Genomic DNA, 27,389 nt, shown 5'->3' with positions numbered 1-27,389 from the left:
ATCAAATTCAGCTCTGTGGTCACCTGTAGAGAGGCAAAGAAGAGAATAAATCCTACAAAGGAGAGTACACGGGAGCTTCATGCTTGTAAATTATGTTTTATTATTATTTTATCTAAATATGAACCAATGATGTCAAAACAGTACAATTTATATACCTAGGTTGTGGTACTTGAGTGATGATTATGTTATTTTCTGTGATACAGAGTGAACTTGAGATCACTCAAAACATATTTTTATAAGAATATTATTTGACAACAATTATAGAAAGCAAAAGTATTTCTGATTTATATCAGTTAACCTACTCCAGCAAACAAAACATTATTTCTCAAAGATTTCTCGTTATTTGAGATTTATCTGAATTAAAATATTAAAAAATATTCTTAAAAGAAAGTAGATTATAGAGAGGAAGGTTCTCATTTTGATGTTTTCATATGTCTAAATTCTGGCCTCTGAACATAAGAGTAAGGATGTCCTTACTCCATACTAGTTCTCCAGTGTAGAAAGTTCATCTCTTCAACATGACTTTGAGACCAATAATGAAGCCTACTTGTACATAGTGGGAGAAGCATGAGATTTGCATTTATGTTAAATCAAAATCCCAATTCAAACATCTATTGGCTGTATTGGCTTGAGTATCTCTATTAACTTCTCTGTATTTCAGTTTTTTCATCTGAAATTTTAAAAACAAAATTTCTATCACATAAGGTCAATATTACTCTAGTGATGTTCTTAAGTCCTCCATTTTAGAATGTCAAATATGGTGTCTTTAGTGATAGAATACCATTATTTGGTTATATGAAAATCTGAACTATAGATGGCTTACATTTTGAGATACATTCAGGCATTTGTTTCATTAAAATATTGACAAGAGCAAAAGAGCTCTCATTCTGAACTCATCCCTTCCCCATTCAAAATCCACCCCCGGTATTTTGTAGCACCTATCAGTGACATTTTCTGGATTGATACTGAGGTTGTTCATTATTTTCTCATACTTACTAGAGATTTATATTTCCCCCCAGAATCAGATTGGGTCTTTATTATTTTGGAAAGGAAGTTGGAGCATGAGGACAGACCATTATGGAAAACAGGAAGGAGGTTTAGTGGGAGAATCTTAGAAAGCCAGGTGTGATAGCTTCTCTAGACCAACTCCACATCCTTCTCTTGGGCTCTAAACACCTGATTCTCTCACAACCCCGTTTTCTCATCTCCTGAGTTCTTGATCTCGAGGGCCAGCTCCATTTTTTTATTCCTGTCTTCTTTTCCCTTTGTAATCATTTATTTTAACGGAAATCTTGATCCCAAAACATCTAACTTAGACTCAATGCTGAAGAACAGAGGCAGTCTCACTCACTGGGAAGAGAATCTAAAGACAGGAAAAGATCTCATTTTTAAAATTAACACTGGCATTTAGATTCTATGAAAAAAAATAGATACCTGAATATCAATATTGTTCAGGATTATACATACTAGTTAAATGATACTTTAATGAAAAAAAATGACTTTTTAATTAATATTTGTCTTTGCACTTTAACAGGCCCATGACTGTTTCATTGCTTTGTTTGAATCCTAACCCAACACACTTCAGTATATATTGTAAAATATTCAAGCCCAGAAACGTCACATATCTGGGGATTAAACTTGCTAGAGTCCTCCTCTCGGGGTAAGGGTTTTGACATTCCAGTTACATTTTCATCTTTGTGGTGTAGGAGCCATTCTCTTAAAATTACTTTCATGTTAATATTTATTAAGCACTTAACTACATGGCAAGAATATTCAGGTACATTACCTTATTATTTCTCAAAAGTGCCCATGAGGAAATTGCGTTTCTTTCCATTTCACAGATGAAGGAACTGAGGTCAAAGAAATACCCAAATTATTCTGGCAGCAAATGACAGAGCCAGAACTCAACATGAAACACTTTACATCAACTTGTTTTCTCTTTCCTCTCCAGTATATACAGTGTATATTGATGCTTTCTCCTTTAGCAGGCACCAGCAGAGTTTTGAAAAAATTAAAGATGACAGTGTGAGTTAAATATAAAAATCTAAGAGAGTTGCAATCCAGCTCCCAGAAACAAAGAAGCCAATGCTGCTGAATCTAAGCACCTGCAAGCAAAGAGAGGAACGCAAGGCCAAGAGACATTCTTCTTTCAAAACCTGAGTCACACGAAATAAGAAGCAGAGAAATGGCATGCAGAGCCCAAAAGTGATGATGTAGAATTCCTTCACTACTAGCCCTAGAGGAACACACTCAGAATCATCAAGTTCTGGAATTTGATGATATTATCTATCTTCAGGCTTGTGATTTATAGCCGGGTAAGTTCACCCTGAGAAAAGTAAATTGTCAAAAACAGACAACAAAAATTGCAAGTAGAAGAAACTATCAAAATGATAAAACTGTCACATCTGTACACATCAAGCCACAATTGCATTCATTATGTCCAAATTCCTGGCACTTAATACTGTCTGCTGAGGAAGCTAAGCTCCATTTAGAGTTTTGCTCTTAGCACAAATATATTTGAAAGAGATTTAGCTGTGTAAGCTATTCATGATTTTATAGAGAAGACAGAAAAATCATCCTAAGAGGAACCTACTGTTATCTGGGAAAATCTGTCAAAAGAGACAGGTAGTGTGAAGCATTTTGGAAAAATACATCTGGTACTGGTTGTGGGGGAGCGTGGGAGACCTCAAACAGCTCACAATCTTGTTTTTCAGAGGTTTCAGCCACCAACTTGAGCGTGTGTCAGAAGAATACTTTTTGTAGGATATTCAAATATGAGAAATACTACAGAAATGAAAGGGAAGAAAGGAAGAAAACAGGAAGAGAGAATTAGAGAGAGGATGAGGCAGGGAAGGCACAGGATGGGAAAAATAGAAAAAGGGACTAAGGATGAAAAACACAGACTATTTGATGTTTTTATCACTATTTTCATTTTTTTTTAACTTAATTTGTTGTAAGCACTTTTATCCTGACCAAAAAATGAGGATGAGAGGGTAGATAGTCTCATGTTCATGTAAAGGCTCATTTTTTCCTTTTCCTTTTTCTCACTACTTCTCTAGATTTTGTCTAGTTTAGCATTTGCTATTTTTTTTTTTACTTGTTCTAATTTCATCAGAGCAGGGAAAAACTAAAAATTATTGGTCAGAAGCACTATTGTGGACCGTGGTGGAAATTTAGTGATTCTGAATTTCCCTCCTATTAGTAATACAAGTTTATGTTCTATCCCTTATGGCCATTATTCTATTGTCAAAAGCTTTCAGCCTAAAAGGCTCTGGCCAGGACAGCAAGGGACATTTAAAGGTCAGCTGATACCCAGAGATGTACAAAGGAGAGATTTTTCTGCATGTCTAACATTTAAGGGCTTGGCTTCCAAAGCTGCTTTGTCCATTACATATCATATTTCATCCACTCTGCTGTCCTTCCACTGTTCATCCCTTTTCATACCATTACCTTCAACACATGCTCTTATAATCTGCAAACTTTGTTCTCTCTCCAGTGACATTAAGGGCTCATTTTGGCACCTTTCCAGGAGTACCTGGGGCAAGACTGATCCTGATGTTTTGACACCCTGAGACTTTCTATGCTTCATCAGGCAGCATCTCTATCATCTAATTCAGCCTTCTGGGCGGGTCCAGGCAGACTCATAATTCTTCAGCAACTTTGAATTTTAGAGCCTGGTTGGCAACTATTCTTATCAACTACCACAAATAAATCATACATCCTCAAATCCAAACCCTATGTTCATATAATTAAAATCACCAAGAAAATGCATATCAGTACTCCACTCTAGGCAATATGTCTCTCTCATTCCAGGCCTGTATCCCCCACACATATTTAAGGCATGGCCCAACGATTTTAGCTCTACAGAGAATTTAGTGAAATCCAAGTTACAGAACATAGTTACTATGTGAAGTATCCAGAAAGGGCAAAACACATATGCCTTGTAACAATAAATAGATACTAAGTTTTAACTGAATGAATGAATGAATGAATGAATACATTTATAGAACAAAAAAATGAATTGACAACATTCCACTGCAAATATCAGCAATGGTTAGCTTTCTTTCTAATTCACAAAAGGGTACCCCAAAATCAAGAGTGGTCACTGAATAAACTGATGCTGCAGTACACCTAGGTGAGGGTAGAGAAAGGGGTACATGTCAATCTCCGTACTAGAGCTTGGGATTTAATGCTGCTGAGAATAGGACATAGGGACTTGAGTCAGAACTGAGACTCCTGCATACAATCCAAGATTCCTGAAAACTTGCTTTTCACTTCTAAGGAAAAATGTTTATGTAAATCCACCTGCTAGCATAGGAAGACCACAAGACAGGTGAATTTTGACTAAGTATACTTTGGGATTGTGCAAATCGGGATTCTGAATATACGGCATAAGCCCAAGGGAAACGTTATCGGAAATCATTTCAAAGTGATGTTCTCCAAACCTAAAGTCCCACATAAATCCTTTAGAAGTAAGTTCTACCAAAAATTAGTTTTAGAAAAACCACAAAAATAAATAAGGCAACAATCCACTATAAGCTGGAGACGGGAGATGCAACAGGAGGACCAGAGTACAATAATTTCAGAACATAAAAAAACTGTCTGAAAGATTTTTAAAAATTTAAAATAATTGAAGATATATAAGGTACAAAAACATAAGCACATGAACAAACATTATAAAATAGACAGGTTTTTAAAATACGTGTAGAACTTCTGGAAATTGAACAAGACGAGTAAAGAGACAGGGAATATAGAAACAATCAGAAGATACAAGATATATCAAATAAATGTTATAGTAAAAAGAATAGGGATACTGTCTGAAGAGCTGATAGCTGACAGGTTGTTATAGGACTAGTGACAAATATGACTTCTCAGTTGAGAAGTAAAACAGGTCACGGCCAGTATAAATTCACAGTTAGAAAATGCAGAACACCAAAGGAAAAGAGAAAAAAAATGAAAAGCAACTGAAAAGAAAAAGTGGATAATTTTGTAATAATAATAAAATAATTTTAAAGCTACGAGATAGAAAAATAAATTTCTTTATCTAGAATTCAATGTCAAGGTAGATTACCATTTCGGATTAATTACAATATAAAGACAACGTCAGGTAAATGTTAAGAATATTTATTATCTACAGGACCTTTGTTGAAAAAACTACCAAAGGATAAACTTCAATTGGAAATTGAAAGAGGAAAGGAATAAAAGAAGCAATAGCAATCAAGAAAATAAACATGGGATAAGTGTAAAGAAACCCTCATTGAAAAAGATAGTGAAAAATTTGCTATTATTTTACTTGACTTAAAATCAAGAATGACACACAATTGCTAGATGTAGTGGTGCACCTGTAATCCCAGAGGCTTGGGAGGCTAAGACAGGAGGATTGCAAGTTCAAGGCCAGCCTTAGCAATGTAGTGAGGTTCTATGCAACTTATTGCAATGCTGTCTCAAAATAAAAAATAAAAAGGTCTGGAGATGTAGCACAGTGGTTACACCCCTGGGTGTACCAAAAATAACAACAACAACAACAACAACAAAATACAAGCATTTAAAGTAACATAAGAAAACTCATTAATTGTTCAAGAGAATGACAGAACAATTGATGAATCTCATTTTTAAGCCAAATATATATTTAAAATTTAAGAATAATTTTAAAAATATTTGAAATGTAATCTATCATTTATAGCCAATAAGGGGGGAATGGGATTAAAACAAATGAAGTGATCTAATCTAAAAGGGAGGGAATAGGAAAAAAACACCATGCTTATTCATAATTTAATAATGAAACACCTGAGGTATTCCCTTTAAAGTCAGTAACAAGAGAAATATGTTTTCTATGTTACCACTATCCAACATTACACAGGCAGTCTTAACAAAGCAATAAAAATTAAAGGCATAACAACTAAAAAAGAAAAAGTATTATTTGTAGATAATGCAATCGTGAAAAATTCTACAAAATATACAGACACACTCATAAAACTACAAATAGAGCTTTTAGAAGTTTCTTCAAGAAAATTCACATACAAATATCCTATACTGTAGCAACAAACATCTAGAACAAACATGTTCTGATCCCCTAGCAATTCTACTGCAAGTGTCAATCCAAGGAAGCTCTTATATAAATGCACACAAAACTAGAAATAAGGATACTTTCAAAAAAATTGTTAAGAGTAAAAAAAAATAAATTAAGCAAACAAATGAATCAAATTGTCCCTTAGTGAAGTATACTTGCATACTTAGAATAAAATGCCATGTTTAAAATGATGATCTGGGCTGGGGTTGTGGCTCAGCGGTAGAGCGCTCACCTAGCATGAGAGGCCCTGGGTTCGATCCTCGGCACAACATATAAATAAACAAAATAAAGGTATTGTGTCTAACTACAAATAAAAAATAAATATTTTAAAAAATATTTTTAAAAAGTGAATGATCTGTCAAATAAATCTGTATAATGGTGAATGAAAAGGCAAGCTGCAAAAGTTAGTTTTCAGAAGGTATCATTTATGTAAAATTTCCCTAAAATGTTATGTATAAATATGAACATAGTAAGAAAAATACAAAACATGCATGGGAATCATGTAGGGAAAGGAAGCTTCTAGCTTCACATATGTAGGCCCTTCTGGATCCAGGACAGCAGGGCTTTAGCATATCTGCAAAATTTTGTTTTCCTTGAAAAAATACTTGAAGCAAATATGGCAAAATTTTAAGCTTTGGTCTTAAAGATGTCTGTTTTATTTTCCATGTTTAAATTCTTTTATAATTTAAAAAAAAAAAAACAACAACAGTTGAAAAGATATCTATTGATCCTACTGACATTTTAACCAAGTTGTTTTTGGCCAAGTTTTCTAATGCCATCATTATAATACCTGGAATGATGGATGGAACTAAGCATTAGATTAAAAATGCATGGGAATCATAGGACCACTTTGAGATTCACCTCCATCCTCTCCATTTTTCTTCCTATTCTACTTCACTTCCTCTTTCTTTTTCCTGCTGGTTTGTGAGAGAAGTCATGATAGATCTCGAAGTTCCATACAAAATAAGAACAATCTAGCAAGAAAAAGAATAAACTATCTCTCCCCTCGCTGTCTTTTAGAATTATGTTTGTATCCAGGTGAGCTACAGGAGGACTAATTTATCTCTCTAGCTGCTGCTCTACCAGCCAAGTTCATCATTCACGCATTAGAGAGCTGAAAACCTTCAGAGACTACAGATTCTAGCAATAAATTAAATCTCTTACTCAGAGACTTGGTTTCTGTTTGATTTTTGAGAAAAATCTAAGATAAAAGCCCTGGAGGGAGGATAAAGATGATGACAAACGACTTATTCCCCAATTTCTCACAGCTTACTTTAACATTTTATTTTTCTTACGACAAAGAAGAAAGCAGTTCCAAAGGTAGTGCTATCCCTTCTATCCTTTCTGCATGAGCAGCAACAATAAGAATTCCTTTTCCTTCATCACAAGAACAACAGTAACCAGAATCCACAGTATGCATGACATGGAGCTATTGTCTGATTGGTTTGGCCCTGTGCAGCCCATTTAGGGCAGACTATACAGAAAGTCATGTTTATTGTTCTGAGTTGATGTCTTTCCTTATCTTCTCAGAGGTTTAGCTTAGACTGAGTCTGTCTGTCCCTTGACTTATGTCAGTTAGCATCTCTGTCCCAACCTTCTCTACCTTTTCCTGATTCTGTAAAACAAACAGGTTCATGAAAATCAACAGAGAATAAATCCCCAAGTACTATTAAACTGCCAACCAATATCCATAAGGTGAACTCAACAATAGCCAGACACACACATTTGTCCCAAATTCAGAGTGCTCAAAATTATCTCAATACATAGACACAGATGCATGTATTTCAAGGTGAAATTGACTTTAAATTAAAAAAATTTATCAAAATGATTCATAAGCTGTGTATTAAAAAAATCCATACACTGAAAGTACATTTTTTGCTAACTAAGTGGTAGTATAGCCCAAGTGTCTGTTTTCACATAGATAATAACATATATCAACATGAAGGTTCCTCCGACATTAGGTCAAAAAGATGCCTATGGTAGAATATGCCAGAGCTGACCCTTGGAATGGCGACTATGCCAACAGGAAGATCAGGCACTGACTCTTCAGCTCTTTTTACTGTCATATTTTAAACTTGATCTTTAGGATGAAAAACGATCCCTTAAGTCCTTATCTTCTTGAGAAGACAAAAGCAGTATCTTTGGCAAATCAACATCTTATTCTGAGAGAAGCAGGTAAACAGATTTTTATTTAATTTAAATCGTGATTCCAAATTTCCTAAAATTCCCAAAAGGATGCTGGAGAAACTGTTTTCTGGTACACAACTGGAGCAACCCAACAAAGTAATTCATGACTAAAAGAAACCATACATTATATAAGTTCCCAACACCTCACCAAAGAAAAGTACCTAGTGGAAATGGGCAACTTTATGATTTTTTTTTATTTGGGCCCCAGGGCAAAAATACCATAAAATAACAACATCAGTAAAATTCCTTGCTTATTGAATTCTGAAAAAGGTTACTGAATTTTAAAAAAGAATTTAATTAAAATGCTGCATTCTCTTTCATAGTTAATACATTCAGATCACAATTGAAAATAAATAATTATTCTGTACCCAAATATAAAGTTTAAAGGCCTTCCTATTTTCTGTCTTCCTATTTAAGAAACATTTTACATAATTATTTTCCAATATTTACCAAAATATAACTATCAATCCTAAGATTAAACAACTGTATAAAACAATCTAAGCTCTCAGCATAAAATCTGCTATCATTACAATTTACCATAAATTTTAAAAAATACACATACCTCAACAAATATAAAACATGGGATGATGGAATAACTTCGTTGAGTGTTGTTTCCTACAGCCATTTCTCAGACCATGTAGCAAGACTGCACCGTCTAGAACTGTCCAGACTGAAACAGAAATAGATTTCATGGTGTAAGAGCCATATGTTCAGAAGTCCCTTAGGTACATTCATAAAAATATCAGCAACCCTCTAGATAAGCAGGCTGTGTGCAAACAATGCAAAATAGTGACCTATAGCACAGCGAAGCCAGACTAACAATCATTCCAATGAAAAGCAAATAAGAGATACCATCTATAAATAGTCTTAGAGCCAAAATGACCAGGTAGGAGGCCTCTTATGCATAGAGGTATAGCAAATAGAATTCTGGTTTCTAGGCTTTGCTTAGTGCCTTAACCTGGTAGACTGCTGTCACATCATGAAACAGTTTACAACATAAAACATTTGTTATCATCCCCGCTGTGTGTAACTGTCCTGTCTGTGCCTAATCCCTCAGTGTGCAACCTTGTTTCTTAGGCCCTTGCTTCTGTCTTTGGAGCTTTCCATCAGTGCACTAACCTCTGACTTCCTTCCTTCACCATTATTTGCCTTGACTACACAGCCATTAACTGCTTTGGGTTAATACATCACTGATCTGTCTCTCTGGGTTCCCTCTGCCCAGGGTATGATCCAGACACAAAACATTAAATCTATACTATTCTCTCAATTTATAAGAATGAAATAGCTGGACAACAGCAGATAAATGTTAAAATATTTTATTAGAATATCCCCAACTTGCTTCAAACTGAAAATGTTCTTGAATTAGGAATTAGGTTATTTTTGGGTTCTTCTTTTATGAAACTTGCCAGGTAAAATAATTTTTCCTTGACACTTTTTATTCTCTACCCAAAGCCATGATACACGTGTTTTATATATCTGCTCTTGACAGTTATCTTTTACCTATTCAGCTCTCTGTCATTTCTATCAACAGTTCTTCTGAATTGTGTTATGAACTACTCATCTACTTGAATGGCCAACTATACTTTTTTTTTTTTAAAGGACATGAATTAATGTTAATATCTTTATTTCTCTCCTTACTAAGTCTTCCCTTACCCTTTTACAGAATAACATTTCAAAATATGACCTTCTCTTTTTTTATTAGTTGTTCAAAACATTACATAGCTCTTGACATATCATATTTCATACATTTGATTCAAGTGGGTTATGAACTCCAATTTTTCCCCCGTATACAGATTGCAGAATCACATCGGTTACACATCCACATTTTTACATACTGCCATACTAGTGTCTGTTGTATTCTGCTCTTTCCTATCCTCTACTATCCCCCCTCCCCTTCCCTCCCCTCCCATCTTCTCTCTCTACCCCATCTACTGTACTTCATTTCTCTCCCTTGGTTTCCCCCCCCTTTCCCTTCACCTCCTTTTATATGTAATTTTGTATAACGATGAGGGTCTCCTTCCATAAACAGGGACGAGAGGTGGGAGGGAAAGGAAGAGAGAAGGGAAATTGCATGACCTTCTCTTTTTGAGATGCCAACATTTTGCTTATGAATTAAAACCTTCTCAATCAAATTTAATATTACATGCTTTATAAGTTCCTTCCAATCACAGTATTTAAATTATCTAACTTTTTAGACAGCTTATTTTTCCTTTAAAGATGAATATTATCTGTTAAAAATAATACTCATAATATTATTATTTCACCTATTTTTGATTTAGAAAGAATATTTTCTACATCAAGAAAGGAATCTACATGCATACATGTTTTTACACATTGATCTGGCAATCATGTATCATTTTCATTTACCTTTATTAACTTAAATCCTAGAATTCACTTATCAGTATCAATAATTCAGATTTTTCTTTTAGCATCAACTAAATACAGTAAAATATATATGAAAAGAAAAATTTTAGTGATGTCCAAGTGGGCAGGGGTATAAGTAAAAACCAAGAAATTAGACACCTAGTATTTTAGATTACTTCTCCAATTAAAAAGAAGAGCAATATAAGGGAGAATAAGGGACAAACTTTGGGGTATCATATGAAATTCTCCCTTATCTTAATTTTTCTGGTTCAAAATGCAAGACAGGTGTGTATGTGTGTAGGGGGGAGTGAGAGGTAAGGAGAGGGAATTATACCAAGGCATATTTTTTTCGGGGGAGGGGGTTACCGGTGATTGAACTCAGGGGCACTCGACCACTGAACCAACCCTATTTTGTATTTTATTTAGAGTTAGGGTCTCACTGAGTTACTTAGTGCCTCACAGTTGCCGAGGCTGGCTTTGAACTCGCAATCCTCTGCCTCCCGGGCAACGGGGATTGCAGGCATGCACCACCGCGCCCGGTTCCCCAAGGCAAATTTTATATATCATGCAATTCATCCATCTCATGAGTACAATTCAATGACATTTTGGAAACTTAACAACTTGTATAGCTATCACACACACCAAAAAGTTTAGAACTTCTTATCACCTGCCCCCCAAAGAATGCCTACTTTCTATTAAGACTCCTTCACCGTAGAATATTTTCTACATCAAGAAAGGAATCTATAGTATTACCTCCTTTTCTGTCTTTCAAGCCCAGAACCATTCATCTACTTTCTGAATTTATGTTGGATATTTTGAGTAAATATTATCATACAATATGTGGTCTCTTATATCAGGCTTCTTTCATTTAGCATAATGCTTGAGATTTCACTAATATTATAGCACATATCCCCCTTATTATTACCAAATAGTATTTTGCCATATGGCTATAACAAGTCACCAATAGGTGGAAATTTAGGTCATTTCAAATTTGTTTATTGTATCCCATGTTTTTTGATAATGATAAATAACATCAATGTGCAAGTCTTTGTATGGCCATATATTTTCATTTTCATGGTAGAACCTATGAGAGTTATTAGATTACATGTTGAATTAAGTTTAATTTCTAAGAGACCTGTCAAAATGTTTTCCAGAGTTGTTATGCCTTTTTACATCCCCAACAGCAGTATATGAGGGTTCCCATTTCTTCACATCCTCATTAACATTTTTATTATCTTTTTTTATTATAGCCATTCTAGTGGGTATGAAATGGTATCTCATTGTGGTTGTAATTTGCATTTTGGTAATAACAAATAATGTTGAGCATCTTTCCTTGAGCTTGTTAGCTATTCTCATATCATTTTTTTTCATGAAATATCTATTCAAATATTTTCATTTTGTGATTGGATTGTTCATCTCATTATTTCCAAGGTGTTCGAGCTATTTGTATATTCTGGATACAAGTCATTTATCAGATATGTATTTTGCAATTAGTTTCTTCTACTCTCTCCCTTGCCTTTTAATTTTGTTAATGATGTACTTTATATGCATATTTTACTAGTATAATAATTTTTAATCAGAGACTATTCTTGTTAAACTTTAATTTCAAAGATGATTGGGTACTAATACAGGGATGTGGGTGTGGGGGTTGTTTTGTTTGGTTCAGTTTGTTTTTTTGTGATCCTGGGGATTGGACTCAGGGACTCATGCGTGCTAGGCAAGTGCTCTATCACTGAGCTATATCCCTAGTCCACTAGTCCAGATTTTCAACAGCAATTTAAAATGTAAAAAAAAATATAAAAAGTTGAGGTCATGATGAAATTAAATTAAGTGTTAGGAATCATAAGAAAAGACAACTTAGAAAAATAGATTCAGTGAATAAACAATTTATAGAAGAAATATGGCCAAGGAACATATGAAAAATATTCACAACCTCATTAATTAAGTCAGATTAAGAAAACTAAAACAAACAATACTGAGATATTTCACACTTCTGAAATTGGCAAAAAGTAAAAGTCTGATAGCCCGAGGGTTGAGCAGTGTGGAGCAGCAGATGCTTTTCCTCACAGCTGGCAGGAGTACCTGGAACAACCACATCTAAAAATGATTCAGCAGTTTTTAGTATGGTAGATGCTCATTCTTTTCACCAAACTCCCCCCACACACACACACACAAAAACCCTTGTAAAAATTCTCACCATACAAAAATCAATTGCATTTCCACACATTAACAATAAACTATTTGAAAAATAAAGAAAAAAAATTCCATTCACAATAGCATCAAAAAGATGACATCAGTTATGTTTTACCAAGGCAGTAAAAAGTCTGAACACTGAAAACTATAACACATTGATATAAAAAATTGAAGATGAAGCAAAAGTAGGGGGGAGGCATCCCATGTTCATGGATTGGAAGAATTAATATTGTTAATGTGGTTAAAAGACTACTTCCCAAAGTAGTTTGCAGATTCAATGTAGACCCTATTAAAATTCCAGTGGCATTTTTCACAGAAATAAAAAAAAATCCTAAAATTCCTGTGAAACCAGAAAAGTCCCCAAATAGTCAAAGCAATCTTGAACATAAAAGAACAAAGCCAAAGACACCATTTCCTGATTTCAAAATATATATTTCAAATCTACAGTAATGGAAACTATTTCTTTGCTGAGGCTTTCAAATTTTTCACTTGTTTTGAGCACATTTATGATTGTCATTGAAGCATTTGTATGATGTCTACTTTACAATTCTTGTCAGATAATTCTAACATCTATATTATCCTGGCATTGGTGTCTGTTGGTTATCTATTCAGCTTGAGATTGTCCTCTGACAGCTCCAGCAGATGCAGCAGAAATACACTGTGTATTGGCATATGAAGAGGAAAATCCAAGATCTCCATTTGTCCCTCTAATACTTGGTTGAGGAGGGGTCCTTTGTTACAGCTGGCAGAGGGAAAGTTCAGGCTTCCCACTAGGCTCCACTGAAATCACTCTAGAGATAGGGAGAGATATCTGCTTACTGCTTCTCATATGGCCTCTACTGACACTGTGGGAAGGTGGCCTTGTTATTGGTGAGTGGTGGTAAAACTCCTGACTTGGGCTTCCTTGGATACTACCACAATGAAGAGAGGGGAGGGGTGCCTCATTACTGCTAATTGGAATGGCAGAGAATGTGACAACCCACATTCTCTCCCCTGTCACTGGGGGACAGGGAGAGACACTCACTACTGCTCAGTATTAAATGAAGTCCTGGCTCCCCACTTGACTTTCTCTGCCATGGCCATAGCAGGAGTCTGAGGACTCTATTTATAGTCTGGCAAGAGTCGATGTCTAGGCTCACAACCCAGACTTTGCTGGCAGGGGTGGTGTTTGGCTGGGGCCAAGAAGGTATTATCTAGAAGTTTTCTGGCTTGTTAGGCTTTTGCTGGACTTTTGTCCTGTCTGTTGCTAATAATGTCTGCAGTTGCCAGTTTTTTCAGACCTCAATCTGAGATATGTAAAATAAAAAGAAAATCCTGGAACTCACTACTGTGTTGTTCCTTATTATCTGAGGTCCTTACCAGTTTGGTTTTTCTCTGCCTCTAGGACTATTTTTATGTTGTTGTTTTTTTTTCATATAATGTTCTAGGTTTCTCGTTCTACTTAGAGAAATAGAGAAGAATACATCCTCCTCGACTCTCTCAGAAGCAGGAGTTGTCAGAAGTCTTTTTGAAGAATATCATACATGAGAGCCATAGAGATTCCTGTGTAGCCCAGCTCTGCTGTGTTTTCATGAATTTGAGTTTTTGGGTACCTCAAGATTCAAAATACCAGAACAAACCACATCATTCATTCATTCTTTATGCGTCCCTAATTTGTATCAGGTAATCCATAAGCCTGATTAGAAGCAATGAGCTAGCAAATACTCAGAATTCCAAGAGCTGACATATCTCAAGAAAAGACTGAAAAACAAATATACAAACAAATACAAGAATATGTTATAGGCACTAACATAAAACAAATAAGAGGAATAAGGGTAGCACAAAAGAATCATCAGTTCCAAATCTTGGGGTCAGAAGTCTCTTTTCTGTTATTCACAGCAGACACAATGTCAAGATTCATGATATGTTTTTGAAGCCTATAAAAAGATTTTGATTTCTTCTGAAATAAAGAGAAACAACTGTTGGGTAGAAAAAGGTTTTAATATACAATTAATATATTCAAATTTATACCATTTCAATTATGAAATATAAATTTTACTTTTCATGGAGAAAGAGGCCAATGAAGGCAAAATGACTAAGAATCATGAAACAATAATGCAGCACTGGTAGGAGGAAAGAGAAGGAAAGGTTTGTTAGAGGAAGTGGCCATTTAGGTTGATTGAAAAAGATTAGTTGCTCCCTTACCAGACAGAGGTGAGAAAAGCATTTTAGCTAAAGAGAACAGCAGGAGTAAATGTTCCAGAGATATGAATAAGCCTAATATATTTGTGAAACTCTGAAAAGCAAACCAGGTCAAATGTATGAAATCCAAGAACAAGATGTAGATGCTTCCAAAATCTGTTATGTACATGCAACTCTTTAAGCAAAAGTTCATAGTCAAAATACCTTAAGGGGAAGAAATACAGGATTTGTTATTTCCACATCAGATGATGTTATGGCTTAGATATTAGGTGACCCCCAAGTCTCATGTGTGAGATAATGCAGGAATATTCAGAGGCGAAATAATTAAGTTATGGGAGCTATAATCTAATTGTGGATTAATCCACTGATATGGATTAACTGGGTGGTAATTTAGGCAGGTTGGGTAGGACTGGCGGCTGTAAGTCACTGGGGCATGCCTTTGGGGTTTGTGTCTTGTCTCTGGTGAGCAGAGTGCTCTTTCTTCCTGGCTGCTTTCCTGTGTTGTGCTCTTCTACCATGATGCTTTGCTTGCCCTGTGGCCCAGAACTATGTAGTCGGTTGACTGTCGACTGAACCTCTGAATACATGAGCCAAAATAAACTTTTCTCCTCTAAATTGTTCTTGTCAGGTCTTTTGGTCATAGTGACACAAAGCTGACTAAAACTGATGGGGAAAAAAAAAAGGAATCCATATCGATAGACTGTACTTTATTAATTAACTCAGATTAAGTTCTTCATTTCTAGGAAGTATCAGAATTCTCAATGAAGTCAAAGCCATCTCATGTGTTTCCACAGAGTTTCTCACAAAATTTCCTCTTTATGCAAAATATAACAAGTCCTATTTAACTCAGAACAAACAAAAGTAATTATGAACCCTGAAGTGTCTGGTGACAGAGTACACTGACAGCATTGTCTTGGAGGCAGGGTGCAAACAAGCCTCTTCATTTTTATGCTAGGCAAAGTTGGATCCTGCTGACCAGTCAGGGAAGTTTTAAGTAACAAAAATGCCCTTGAAAAAGAGTCCCCAATGAGTCAGTGGGACATTTGCCCAGCCCTAATGTGAGTTAAATTGCCAGTTTCCAAAGTCACAGTGGCTGCAGTCCTTCTTCGCAGCTCAGCTTTTATGATTTAGGAGTGCTAGAGCTTGCTCCTCCTATAGACAGTGTATGTGGAGCTAATCTTGCTAAAAATGCTCTGGTGGTTCCCTTCAAAGTTAGGATGGTCTGAAAGAATAGAGTTAACTAAAAACCCACAAAGCAAAGGTTGGTTCAACATATGGAAATCAATAAATATAATCCATCACATCAATAGTCTTTAAGAATCATAGGATTATATCAATTGATGCAGAGAAAGCATTTGACAAAGTATAGCACCCTTTCATGTTCAAAACTCTAGAAAAACTAGGGATAGTAGGAATATATCTCAACATTGAAAAAGCTATCTATGCTAAACCCAAGGCCAACATCATTCTAAATGGAGAAAATTTGGAAACATTCACTCTAAAAACTGGAACAAGACAGGAATGCCCTCTTTCACCACTTCTATTCAACATAGTACTTGAAACTCTAGCCAGAACAATTAGATAGACAAAAGAAATTAAAGGGATAAAAATAGGAAAAGAATAATTCAAACTATCTGACATGATTCTATACTTAGAGGATCCAAAAAACTCCACCAGAAAACTTCTAGAATAAATGAATTCAACAAAGTAGCAGGATATAAAAATCAATAAATAAATCAAATGCATTTCTATACATCAGTGATGAATCCTCTGAAAGAGAAATTAGGAAAAGTACCCCATTCACAATAGCCACAAACAAAAAAATAAAATACTTGGGAATCAATTTAACAAAAGAGGTGAAAGACCTCTACAACGAAAACTACAGAACTAAGAAAGAAATAGAAGACGACTTTAGAAGGTGGAAAGATCTCTCGTGTTATTGGATAGGCAGAATTAATATTGTCAAAATGGCCATATTCCCCAGAGCCCTATACAGATTCAATGCAATTCCAATTAAAATCCCAATATCATTCCTTATAGAAATAAAAAAAGCAATCATGAAATTCATTTGGAAAATTATAATATTTTTAGGATTGTTTCGTTGGGGTTTTTTGTTGTTGGTTTGGGTGGTCAGTTTTTGTTTTGTTTTTGGTACTGGGGATTACTTCCAGGGGTGCTCTATCACTGAACTATATCCCCAGCTCATATATATAACACACACACACACATACACACACACACACACACACACACACACACATACATATATATTTTTTTTCTGAGACAAGGACTTGGTATGTTGCCCAGGCTGGCCTTGAACTTGCGATCCTCCTGCCTCTGCCTCTAAAGTTGCACTACCATGCCCAGTTAACAGATATTCTTAGAAGCACCAAAAATATGTAAAACTGCATGAATAAATGCATAAAGATATTTCTAAAATGGTAAACTCTTGCAACTCCATTAACTACTAAATTTAGTGTTTATAACAATCTGAAAATGATTTACATGTGAAATTTTTCTCTATTCTAACAATTTGCAGAGAAACTAGAGATAATTATAAACTGAATTAGCAATTGCAAAAGGTAATTTCAAAAGAAGAGTCACAAAAATCTTTTCATTTCATTTTGCCACAAAATATTTACTGTTGGAAGAAGACTCCTTTTCATGGTTTTGTTATCCTAAGGAGTAGGGCCTCAAAAAGCAAGCAGTGGAAACAATCTTAACAACCTTAAAATAACCCTGAAGGGATTTTGCTTCCATCCAAGACAAAGCAACAAACCCGATTTCATGCCTGAAACAACTAAACAAGAGACAAGAATAAACAAGACAACGGCTATTCAAGAGGTTGGACTGAAGGCCATGAAGAGATCCCAAAAAACTGAACAAACAGAGAAAGAGAGGTGAGGCCTGCGATTGCCCCAGCTTTATGGCCTGAAGAGAGTCTATAGGCCCCAGCATCAGGAGAGGAACCAACAAATGGTCCTTGGTCTCCCTGAGCTGCTGGGTAGGAGGCCAAAACAATCGGAGTTGCCAAGGCAGAATTCCAGAGGGCAGAACGCAGCATGGAGAGCATGCCTGGAGGTTTGCAGAGGGTCTTGGAGTCTTCACCAGAATACTCACAAGCACATGAAGAGGGGGAAACTACCAAAGGTCCAGAGAGAAACCACCCAAAAGGATTAAGGCAACAAAACATAGCCATCAGGAGTCACACAGACCGCGAATATTTTTGGTCTCACTAACCAAAGTAAAAATCCTCCGAGCTTACCAGGTATCAGGGAGAGTAGTGAGGTTTGATAGACTAATAACTCCAATATGAAAATATTTCTTCTTGGGGGACCTCAAGCCATACTGGGAAGTACTCTTTGTAGCATGGAATTTTTACCCTTTAAAAATTACCTTTTTAAAGAATACTGAATATTCTCCAAGCTTCCTTTTATTTTTTTGGAAGACAATTCTTAACACATAACAGCTAATCTTTGTGCCCTGAATGTGTGTTTTTCCCTAGTGTCAAACTCCACCCACCCAAAGCCAGTGTGGTGACAGCATAAGCCATGGCCCAGGTCATGGCAAAGGCATCTCTGATGTGAACTGATGAAACTTCCTGGAAGTTCCTCAAAATTTGGTTGGTTTAAGATTAAAGGTAGAGTATGACCAGAATCGGGGTGGCAGGGGGAGGTGGGTAGGGTTTATATCCTATGATGACAAATCTTAATTGAAAGTGAAAGGGATTGGAGAAAAAAGAGAAAACTAAAAGGTAAGGGGAAAAAATGAATTAGAGTCACATTTCGTTTTATTCCCCAGTACTCAGGGTGAGCCATAATCCCCGAATGCTGCTCATCTTTAACACATGTTAAATAGGCATTAACTTCCTGGGTGGTTCTGAGCTACCCCTCCCTATTCTGGATCATTTCTATTCAGTGCATGAGCTCCAACCAGGATCACAGTTTGCATTTAATTTTCCAAAGCTGGAAAAACTTATCTCGATTTTAAAGCAACAGACATTAAGGGATAAGAACAAATCAAATGAGAATGTAGGTGAATGCAGAATACATTTCATCAATAGGTCGTGTGGGATTTAGGAATGCACTACTTAGGCTTTTAAGAGAAACACTTTATTCTGTTCAATTTTAGAGATGCTTTTCAAAGCCTGTCAAGGATGACAATGTGCAGACCCACACACAATAGAAGGGGGCACTGGCACTCCCTTTATCTCCAATCTCTTTCCTCCAATTTCTCACAGTCAGATTCATGGTTCCAGTTCACGAACTAGCTCAGATTAAGGCAAAAAGATACAAAGGAACATAAAACCCACAATTGAAGGAAACCTAGAATTGGCTCAGATCTTTGCAAAATACCCAGATTCGGGGCCCCACATTGTTGCTGAGTAACTTTTCAGACCAAGGGGTAATTCCAGGGCTCCAATAGTATGTTGGCCTGGTTCATAAAGCTCAGTCCCCTGCTGTTTCTATTGCTCTGGTCTGATGAGTCTTCTCACAGTACCTTGGTTTCTCTCTGGATCCCTGCCCAAGTCTCAATGAATGACTAGGACTCAGAGCTTCTACTTCTCTACATGAATCCCCTGAATTTACCAGTATGCCTGGTACACACTGCAGTCTTATGTCTGGATGGACATTCTGCAAGACAGCCATTGCCCCTTGCCACCAGCATATGACTAGGGTCCCTGTTGCTGAGCCTCTCATAGCTAAGTGGGCTTTCTAAGGCAGAAGTCTGCCTGGTTAAATATCTGAGCTTGCTATACCTCTGTCAAAACTCCACAGTCCCATCTTGCAACCCTCTCCATCCTATGCTCAGCGTGCATCCCCCCCACCCCACCGCAACCTTTGAGCATTCTAGCTACTCACTCAATGTGCCTCAGTTACTTCAGAGCTCCAATGAAATGTCATTTTCAATGGGAACATTTCCTTGCTCTCCCTGCTTGGTTTAGGTCTATGATACACTGTCACCATACTCTTTCTTCATTATTTATTATGTAATTGTTCCATGTTTGTTTCTTTTCTGTATTGTCATTTTGTTCTGTGAGGCCAGAACCAGATTTGTTTTCCTGAACCTTAACACCTTATACAGTGCCTGGCATACAGCAGGTTCGCAACAGATACTGACATAAACAATGCACCTCAGGTACTTGGTTCCATCATGAGTCCTCATTTCCCCTGTGTCAGTTCCTCAGCTTCAGATCCCATTTTAAGGATCTTGGGTCAGTCCTTCTACATTCTTGCCTGTCAATATGGTCTTAATCCAGGTCTTGGCTCAATCCTTTCTATTTGCTCTAAATAGCTAAGACTCACTCCACCTTAGAACCAAAGAACTGTGACAAAGTGTGTGGAAGTTCTAGAAACTAAATGTAAACCAGAACACATTTAAAAATGGAAAGTTGAAAGAGGAAAAATTATTCCACTAAATTCTACCTCTGGGCCTTACTGATATGCAAAAAATCACTTCTAATTACTACTTTATATGCTGAAGTGCCATAAAAAAGTATTTAAATAAAAACCCTCAAGTTCATCGAATAGTAAGCCATCTCTGTTAAGACTAGTCTTTCCAGAACAATGATAAGCACAATGATGATACCAACCACCAAGTTCAGCAGGTGACCTGAAACAGTTGGGAACAAACCAGAGAGCATGGTAGTGCCAAAATCCCTGATGAGAAGGCTCCCTTGGATCATTATGTGGTGCACCACCTGGAGAACTTCTGAACAGGGAGACACACGCCTCTGAGAAGAGCATCGCCAATTTATTTTTTAATTTACTCTATTGTTTACCTTTAACTTTCCACTAGGAAATAAAAAACAAAACATAGCTGCAAAAAGTAGAAGGACATAAAGATATTTTCTTAATTGTGGTAAGTTAATGTTTCCTTCAATAAAATTAAAGGCTGAAAGAAAATGAGGTTTTGGTGCTCTGTTAAACTGAATCCTTGAAGCACTGGAGCCAGAAGGGGATTGGGGGAGGGAAGGGGAGAGGGAGGCAGGGAGAGAGAGAGAGAGAGAAGGGACACACACAAACATACACACTCACACAGTCCCCAAAAGGGCTGAGACATTGGGAAAGCTGCCACAGAAGTCATTCTCAGTTTGAAGTCTTAGGAGAAACAGGCAGAGAATAATTTGTCATTGCTCTCAAATTAAAAGTAATGAATGTGATTTTTAATCATACCTATGTATTTGTATTCTTTGCATCTTGCTCTGGTTACGAAATTTCAAATGCAAAAATGTAATTGCAATTACCAACAACAAACTCCTAATTAAACCCCTGTCATGTTGTCATCATGATCCATATTGTAAGACTGACTACATGGAGGTAAAGAACTGGTTTCTTATGGTAAGAACCTTCTCACAGTGAAAAATGTTCAGTGATCAGCTTTAACATGAATTTGTAGTATGTTAACTTCTATTCTGAAATGGGCTATATACCACAGAGGCTCTGGTGTTGTGGTGTCATAACACTTTTTACTAAACTCTTCTGAAGTCAGACATTGAGAAGAAAGTTCCATTGTATCCAAACACCCATTAATCCAACGTGGCTTTATTAATTACCCGCTCAGTTCCAGGCCTAATGTTAGGCTCTGACTGATACAAATATGAGTCAAGCAAGGCATGGACAGGAGGCAGCTTGAGACCTAGCAAGAGGGAAAATGCTGGCAGAAATGCAGAATCTATTTTTTAAAAAATGAATGTAGACCATGAGAATTCACAGGAAGGAGGAATTATTTTCAAGGATGATAGTTGTGCTGGCCCTGTGAATGTGTGTAAGTTATGAAGAGGCTCCGGAGAAAGAATTTCTAGGTACTAGGAATGGAATGAGCCAAGTATGAAACAGAATATTCCCTCCTGCATTTGTGGTATGAAACTATGTTTAGGCAAGTTGGGCTAAGATGACAGAGATACAGAGGAATAACCATTGGGTTTAGCTAGAATGGAGGGAGATAGGAGCTGAGTTACTAAGGGCCATTCTAAGGACTTAAGATTTTCTTAATTTACTTTGGCTAAGAACATGCAAAATGGGTGGTGGTAGATAATCACTGGAACAAGGGAGACTTACCAGGGGCCACTATCATTTAGACAACAAGTAATTAGAATGACAAGAGGGCTAGCTTCAATCCAATTTTTGTATTCTTGAGATGAACAGGGAGAAGAGGTAGAGAGGAGATCCTGCTTGAATTGGAGCCTCTAGTAAGTGGCCTGGGAAGGGTATTTGTTATGTCATTAAAGTTAGAGGGACCAAAGTGCCCTGTCAGAACTCCTGCCAGCGGCTCCTCTCCACTGACCTCTGAATTCTGTTCTAGTTGTCATCTCTAGGGCACGGTGATTTCTAATGATCCGAGAGACGGGGATCATTAATTAAGGAGAGAGAAAAGGTAACCTAAGATCAAGTCCAGAGTGGGAAATTGCTGGAGAAGAGAGGAAATGCCCCCAAAGACTAGAACTCTAAAGCTGCTGCACAAAAGTCCTTTCGGCTGTGGTGGTTCCAGGGTATTAGACAGCCCTTTATGGTCTTGCCTGCAGGGATGTATGTCACAAGCTGTTGTGCTCAGTGGGGAGGCTGTGATACTGTTGTTCTGCCAAGCAAGGCTGCATTTTCCAATTTAAAGCTAAGCTGCCCAGGAGCCAGGCTGTTTGTTTTCAGGAGAAACAAGAAAAAAATGTGTGTATAAGGCAGATGCTGGAGAGGTACAGAGACACAGAGAGACAGAAACAGTCTGTGAGTTGAGACACGGACTCCTCCTGTACACCCACTCCCTGAACCCATGTTTGGTTTGTCAGTAGATGCTCCAGCATCCCCCCAAATCACTGTGAGAAAGTCCCTGTTCCCTCATGGCAGGATAATTAACTCACTATGAGACCCAGTGGGATCTCACAGGACACAAGAAAAAGAAGTGAGAGGAATTCCTTTCACCACAAAAGATTTTGGAGAAGAATTCAGACAATGTCAGGGTAAGTTTGCCTGGACTGTTATAAGATCAGGGAGCACTATGTATATTCTGTGACTGAACCAAGCTTAGGATTTTGAATGAGTACATAAGAATGATAATTTTGCTCATTAGTCTCCTTGACAAACATTTATTGAGTACTGACCATTTCATGTACACAAGGATACAGGTTTATACTCTTAGGTTTTACATTTAATATGGTAATGCCTTAAGTTAATTTTGATAATGTTAGGAAAAGATGTTGGCATTTCTCTATCCATAACAAGCTTCTATCTTCATCTAGTATTCCTGATCTTCTTTACCCTACATATACTTTCTCTTTTATCTGTGCTACTTATCATTTGATAGACTATATCGTCTATTAGGTAGATTTATTGTCCTTCTCCAAATTCCGGAATATAGTTTTCACAACTCCACGCCTATTTTGTCCAGCAGATGTAGCCCAAGTGTCTCTTGGGAAAATGAACAAATAATTACAAGCAAGATCAAAACAATTTCTCCTCAAGATCTGTCATGGGGTATTGAACAGAGTCTAGGGGGTCAGGAAAAGTCTCCCTTGAAGAACTGATCTTTGGATGCATAGGAATTGGAGGGTAGGAAAGTGAAATGTCTTCCTGGCAAAGAGAATCACAAGTGGGAAGATCCTGAAATGAGAAAAAGCATAAACATATGGCTGAAACATGCAGGTAACGGAGACATGGGATGAAGCTGGAGCAAAGACAGGGCCAGGCAGGCCATACTAAAAAGTATGGGATTAATTATAAGAATTAACTCTATCAAACAGTTTTAAGGAAGAAAACTGTCCTGGCCTAATTTGTTTTATTAAAGGTTGTGCAGGTGGCAGAGAATGACCTTAGAAGAGTAGGATGGGAATGAACACAGTGAGTGACGTGGCCAGCTGAAGTTCCTCATCTAGACAAGAGGTGGTGGTGGCTTGTGTTAAGGGTAAGATGACAGGGAATGAACTTAAAAAAATAATAAATTAGAGTAAATAGTTAGGATTTAATAATTGTGAGAATGAGGGGCTGTCAAGATACTTTTCCATATTTATTTAAATCCATCAAACTATAACACACTTTTATTTTTTGCATGCAGGGGTGATGAACAGGTAATAGAATTTTTTTTTATTTTTTATTTTATTTATTTATTTATTTATTTATTTATTTTTTGCTTATTCTCCCATTAAATCGTCTGCAGCCTCCTCTTCAGTCTTCCCCACAAAACCCAATCATTTCCTCTCAGCCTTCATCTGGTGCAGGATTAGGTACAGCATGACACAGACAAGGCCCGAGAATCACCTCACAATCCCTCCTTTTAAAATACCACTTTTAAAGAAAAACAACAAAATAAAAGCATATTGTAAATTTATTCCCCAAATAAGTCAGGGTCTCTAAATGTATATTAATGCTCATAGTTATTTTCTCTTTGCCTTTCCAACTCCCACATAGCTTTCCAGGCACAGTTTAATTTCTGCTTCCTTCTATGAAGCCATCTGAGATGACTGTATTCAACTCAGCCCTTCATTCATAACAACTGTCCTTTGATCCACCAATCAGTCATGCACACTTACCATCTGAGCCATGGATTCGGTACTGAATTACAGGCAGCATTACATCATTAATGATTGGGTGGGAGAAGACAACTCTTAAACCCTGGCCAGTCCATGATTTGCCTTTTGTGCTCTCGTGAGGCATACTGCAAAGTTCTTATTTAACTTTCTAGGAGCACATGTGTTATCTTTCCACCCCAATTATAGACTACAACAGTGATCAACTTACAAGTTCTTTGTCTCTGCAATAGAGACCAGATGGGCATCAAGTAGGCACTCAGTAAATGCTGGTCTAATGAACTGTCATATTTGCAAAAGACTCCGATTCACGATAGTCACTCATGAATATGCAAATTGGAAGGAAAATAAATGATGTCAAACAACTAACAACACCATTTTGGGTCAGGTTTCACCTGGTCCTTTTGCTAAAATTATTCAAAAACAGAAAAAAAAATACCTAAGTTTAATTTTCAGTGTAAACAAGGTGTAAAAGGCAAGGCTCACAGGAATGGTGGAAACAGAAAAATGTATCACACAAAGTTAGATATTTGCTCACTGACCATGCTGCTATCTATAAATAAGCTTTGGGAGAAGCTAACACTTCTTGTACCTGTTCTCTTTTGGCTCCATACTTTGCTAGCTTATAGCCTATAGTGAAACATGGGCAGATTCACTTTCATCCTGTGCTGCATCCTGATGTCCCTAGAATCCACCTGAATAGCAAGATTTCTAGGTCAGCATCAACTGCATCACATGAGTAAATGTAAATAACTTTGCATGTTGATTAAAAGGAACTTGTTTGACAGACTTGAGCATGAGTCTGAGAGTCTGACATAAGAGGGTCTGAACCCAGATCACAACTGGAATCAAGTTAGTAAACTGGATTGAGTCCCTGTGACTTGCTGAGCTTCTCTATTCCTTCATATCATGGGAGGTCCATTATAGACGTGTGCAGTGTTCAGCTTATGCCAGCTGTTCTGTACGCGCGTGTTGAGTGAAAGCTCCTTACACTCAGTAATTGCACTTAAGTTTTCTACTTTTGTCCTTCTCTGTCCACACCTCACTCATAGGAAGAAACCACTATGCAATTCTGCTTAATAAGAAGGAACTGATTTCTTATAGAACATTAGCAATATTTATTAAACATTCTCCTTATTCAAGCAGATAAAAAGATTATTAGTTACTTAGCTTTTGGCTAATTCCCAGGGCACCTAATTTGTTCACATCTATGTTCAGAAAAGCTTCAGATTTGAACACAACTTAATTTCACAATTTTCTCACAGAGAAACCACAAGGCAATCAAGCAAGTAGCAGTATGCAGTCTACATATCATCCAGCAGGGTTTTATGAGGAGAAAATTCATTCTTGAGATTGGAGGAAAAATCTGGATAATGAGATACTGGGAGCAATGAACCAATCAGCAGGAAAAACTTAAAAAGCACTTGTGGGTTCTGCCTGAAGCCCTTAATTAACCACATTCTCCCCAACACAGAGCAAACCCATCCAGGCAGCCAGGAAAATAAAAACCCAGCGTGTGGAGCTCAGTGATGGGTCAATGCCAGCAAAGTAGTAGGTCAAGCTCTGAAGATTTTAGAAGCCCCAGAAAACAAAAAAATCAAAAGCCATGGTGAGGTGGAAGTTAGAATGCCCAAGCTTAATAACGAATTAATGAGTCCTGTTCCCTCTAGTTTAGCGCATCATGCTAGGATGCCTGAATAGCTCCAAAAAGGGGGACTAAGTGGCGACAGAAATGTGTGCATGTGCTGTTGGCACAAAATTCACAAGTCCTTCTCTAAGTAAATAAAACCAGTCACAAAATCATTTGCTTTGCCCTTGGGAAGCCACGCGCTTTTGTGACTACTTGGCAGATAAACCAAAATTGCCTTTAACCGAAGCATTTACTTAGGGCCATTGTACCGACGCAGCATGGGTGCCATCCAAAATCTTACATCAATTTGATGTCAGGACAAAGGCAAAACAGAAGATGTTCCTGCTGTTTGGTGTTGGGAAAAAACCACTGTCAGGCCATGTTTAATCATGCAAACACACCTGCTTGAAAGGGGAAAATTGCACCCTTCAGAAAGATTGGTGGCTGTCTAGCACCATATGACATAACAGAATTGCTCATGACTTCTTCACTGCACTTCTTTAAGGAAGATTTTATTTTATCCTCATTTTACAGTGTGGATACAGAGAGGTTAAGTAACACCTCAGGATATTACAAGCCTAATAAGGATTGAAGCTAAAATATACACTAGGTTCATGAGGCTCCCAAGGCAGAGGGCGCTCTACCATACTAATTCCTTGTCCTAAACAACACTTGTCTAGGATAGTCAGGCTATTGATATGTGGGAAGAAGAAAGTACTAAAATATTTACCCTAAATCATTACTATGAATTAAATACCTAAAATAATGGAGCCTCAGGGTAAAAAGATATCCCATAAGCCATTTAAGTCAAGTGTTCAACCTATGCTAACAATTTTAGAAAAGTGCTTAGATATAGTTTTCAAAACAATTTTTAAAAAATAGATAAATAAAATAAAGGTATGATTGTGTCTATTTTTACATGGTGCTGTGGATCTAACCCAGTGCCTCACACATGCTTGGCAAGTGCTTTACCACTGAGCCTTAAACCCAGCCCCACAGTTTTAAAAAATAATAATTTTCCAGACAAATAGTTTCAAGGTCTGGTAATATCCCCTGATAAGACACTCTGCTCTCCTTACTATAGCTTATATTTTGAATGCTTCCTGTGAGTTAGGCAGAGCTATGTTCAAGAGGATTGACGTAATGAATGCCCATGATAATCTTACATGGCAGGCACGCACTATTGTCAATCAACTCATTTTATGAATAAGGAAACTGAGGCTTTAAGTAGTTGCATAGCTCGTCCA

General features: G+C 37.0%; 1 protein-coding gene across 1 annotated transcript in view; it reads right to left on the bottom strand.

The window, feature by feature from the left end:
- Plppr1 (phospholipid phosphatase related 1) overlaps positions 1-8,882 on the bottom strand; it is a 136,360-nt gene extending 127,478 nt beyond the window's left edge. Inside the window, exon 1 of the mRNA XM_027930957.3 lies at positions 8,820-8,882. Coding sequence (XP_027786758.1) covers positions 8,820-8,882 — 63 coding nt within the window. The remainder of the gene's footprint in view (positions 1-8,819) is intronic.
- Between the last annotated feature and the right edge of the window lie 18,507 nt (positions 8,883-27,389).

Source organism: Marmota flaviventris, chromosome 13 (genome assembly GCF_047511675.1).
Source record: "Marmota flaviventris isolate mMarFla1 chromosome 13, mMarFla1.hap1, whole genome shotgun sequence".
Taxonomy (NCBI): Eukaryota; Metazoa; Chordata; class Mammalia; order Rodentia; family Sciuridae; genus Marmota; species Marmota flaviventris.
Note: the sequence above shows the minus strand (reverse complement) of the source record. Positions and strands in the feature narration are given on the sequence as shown.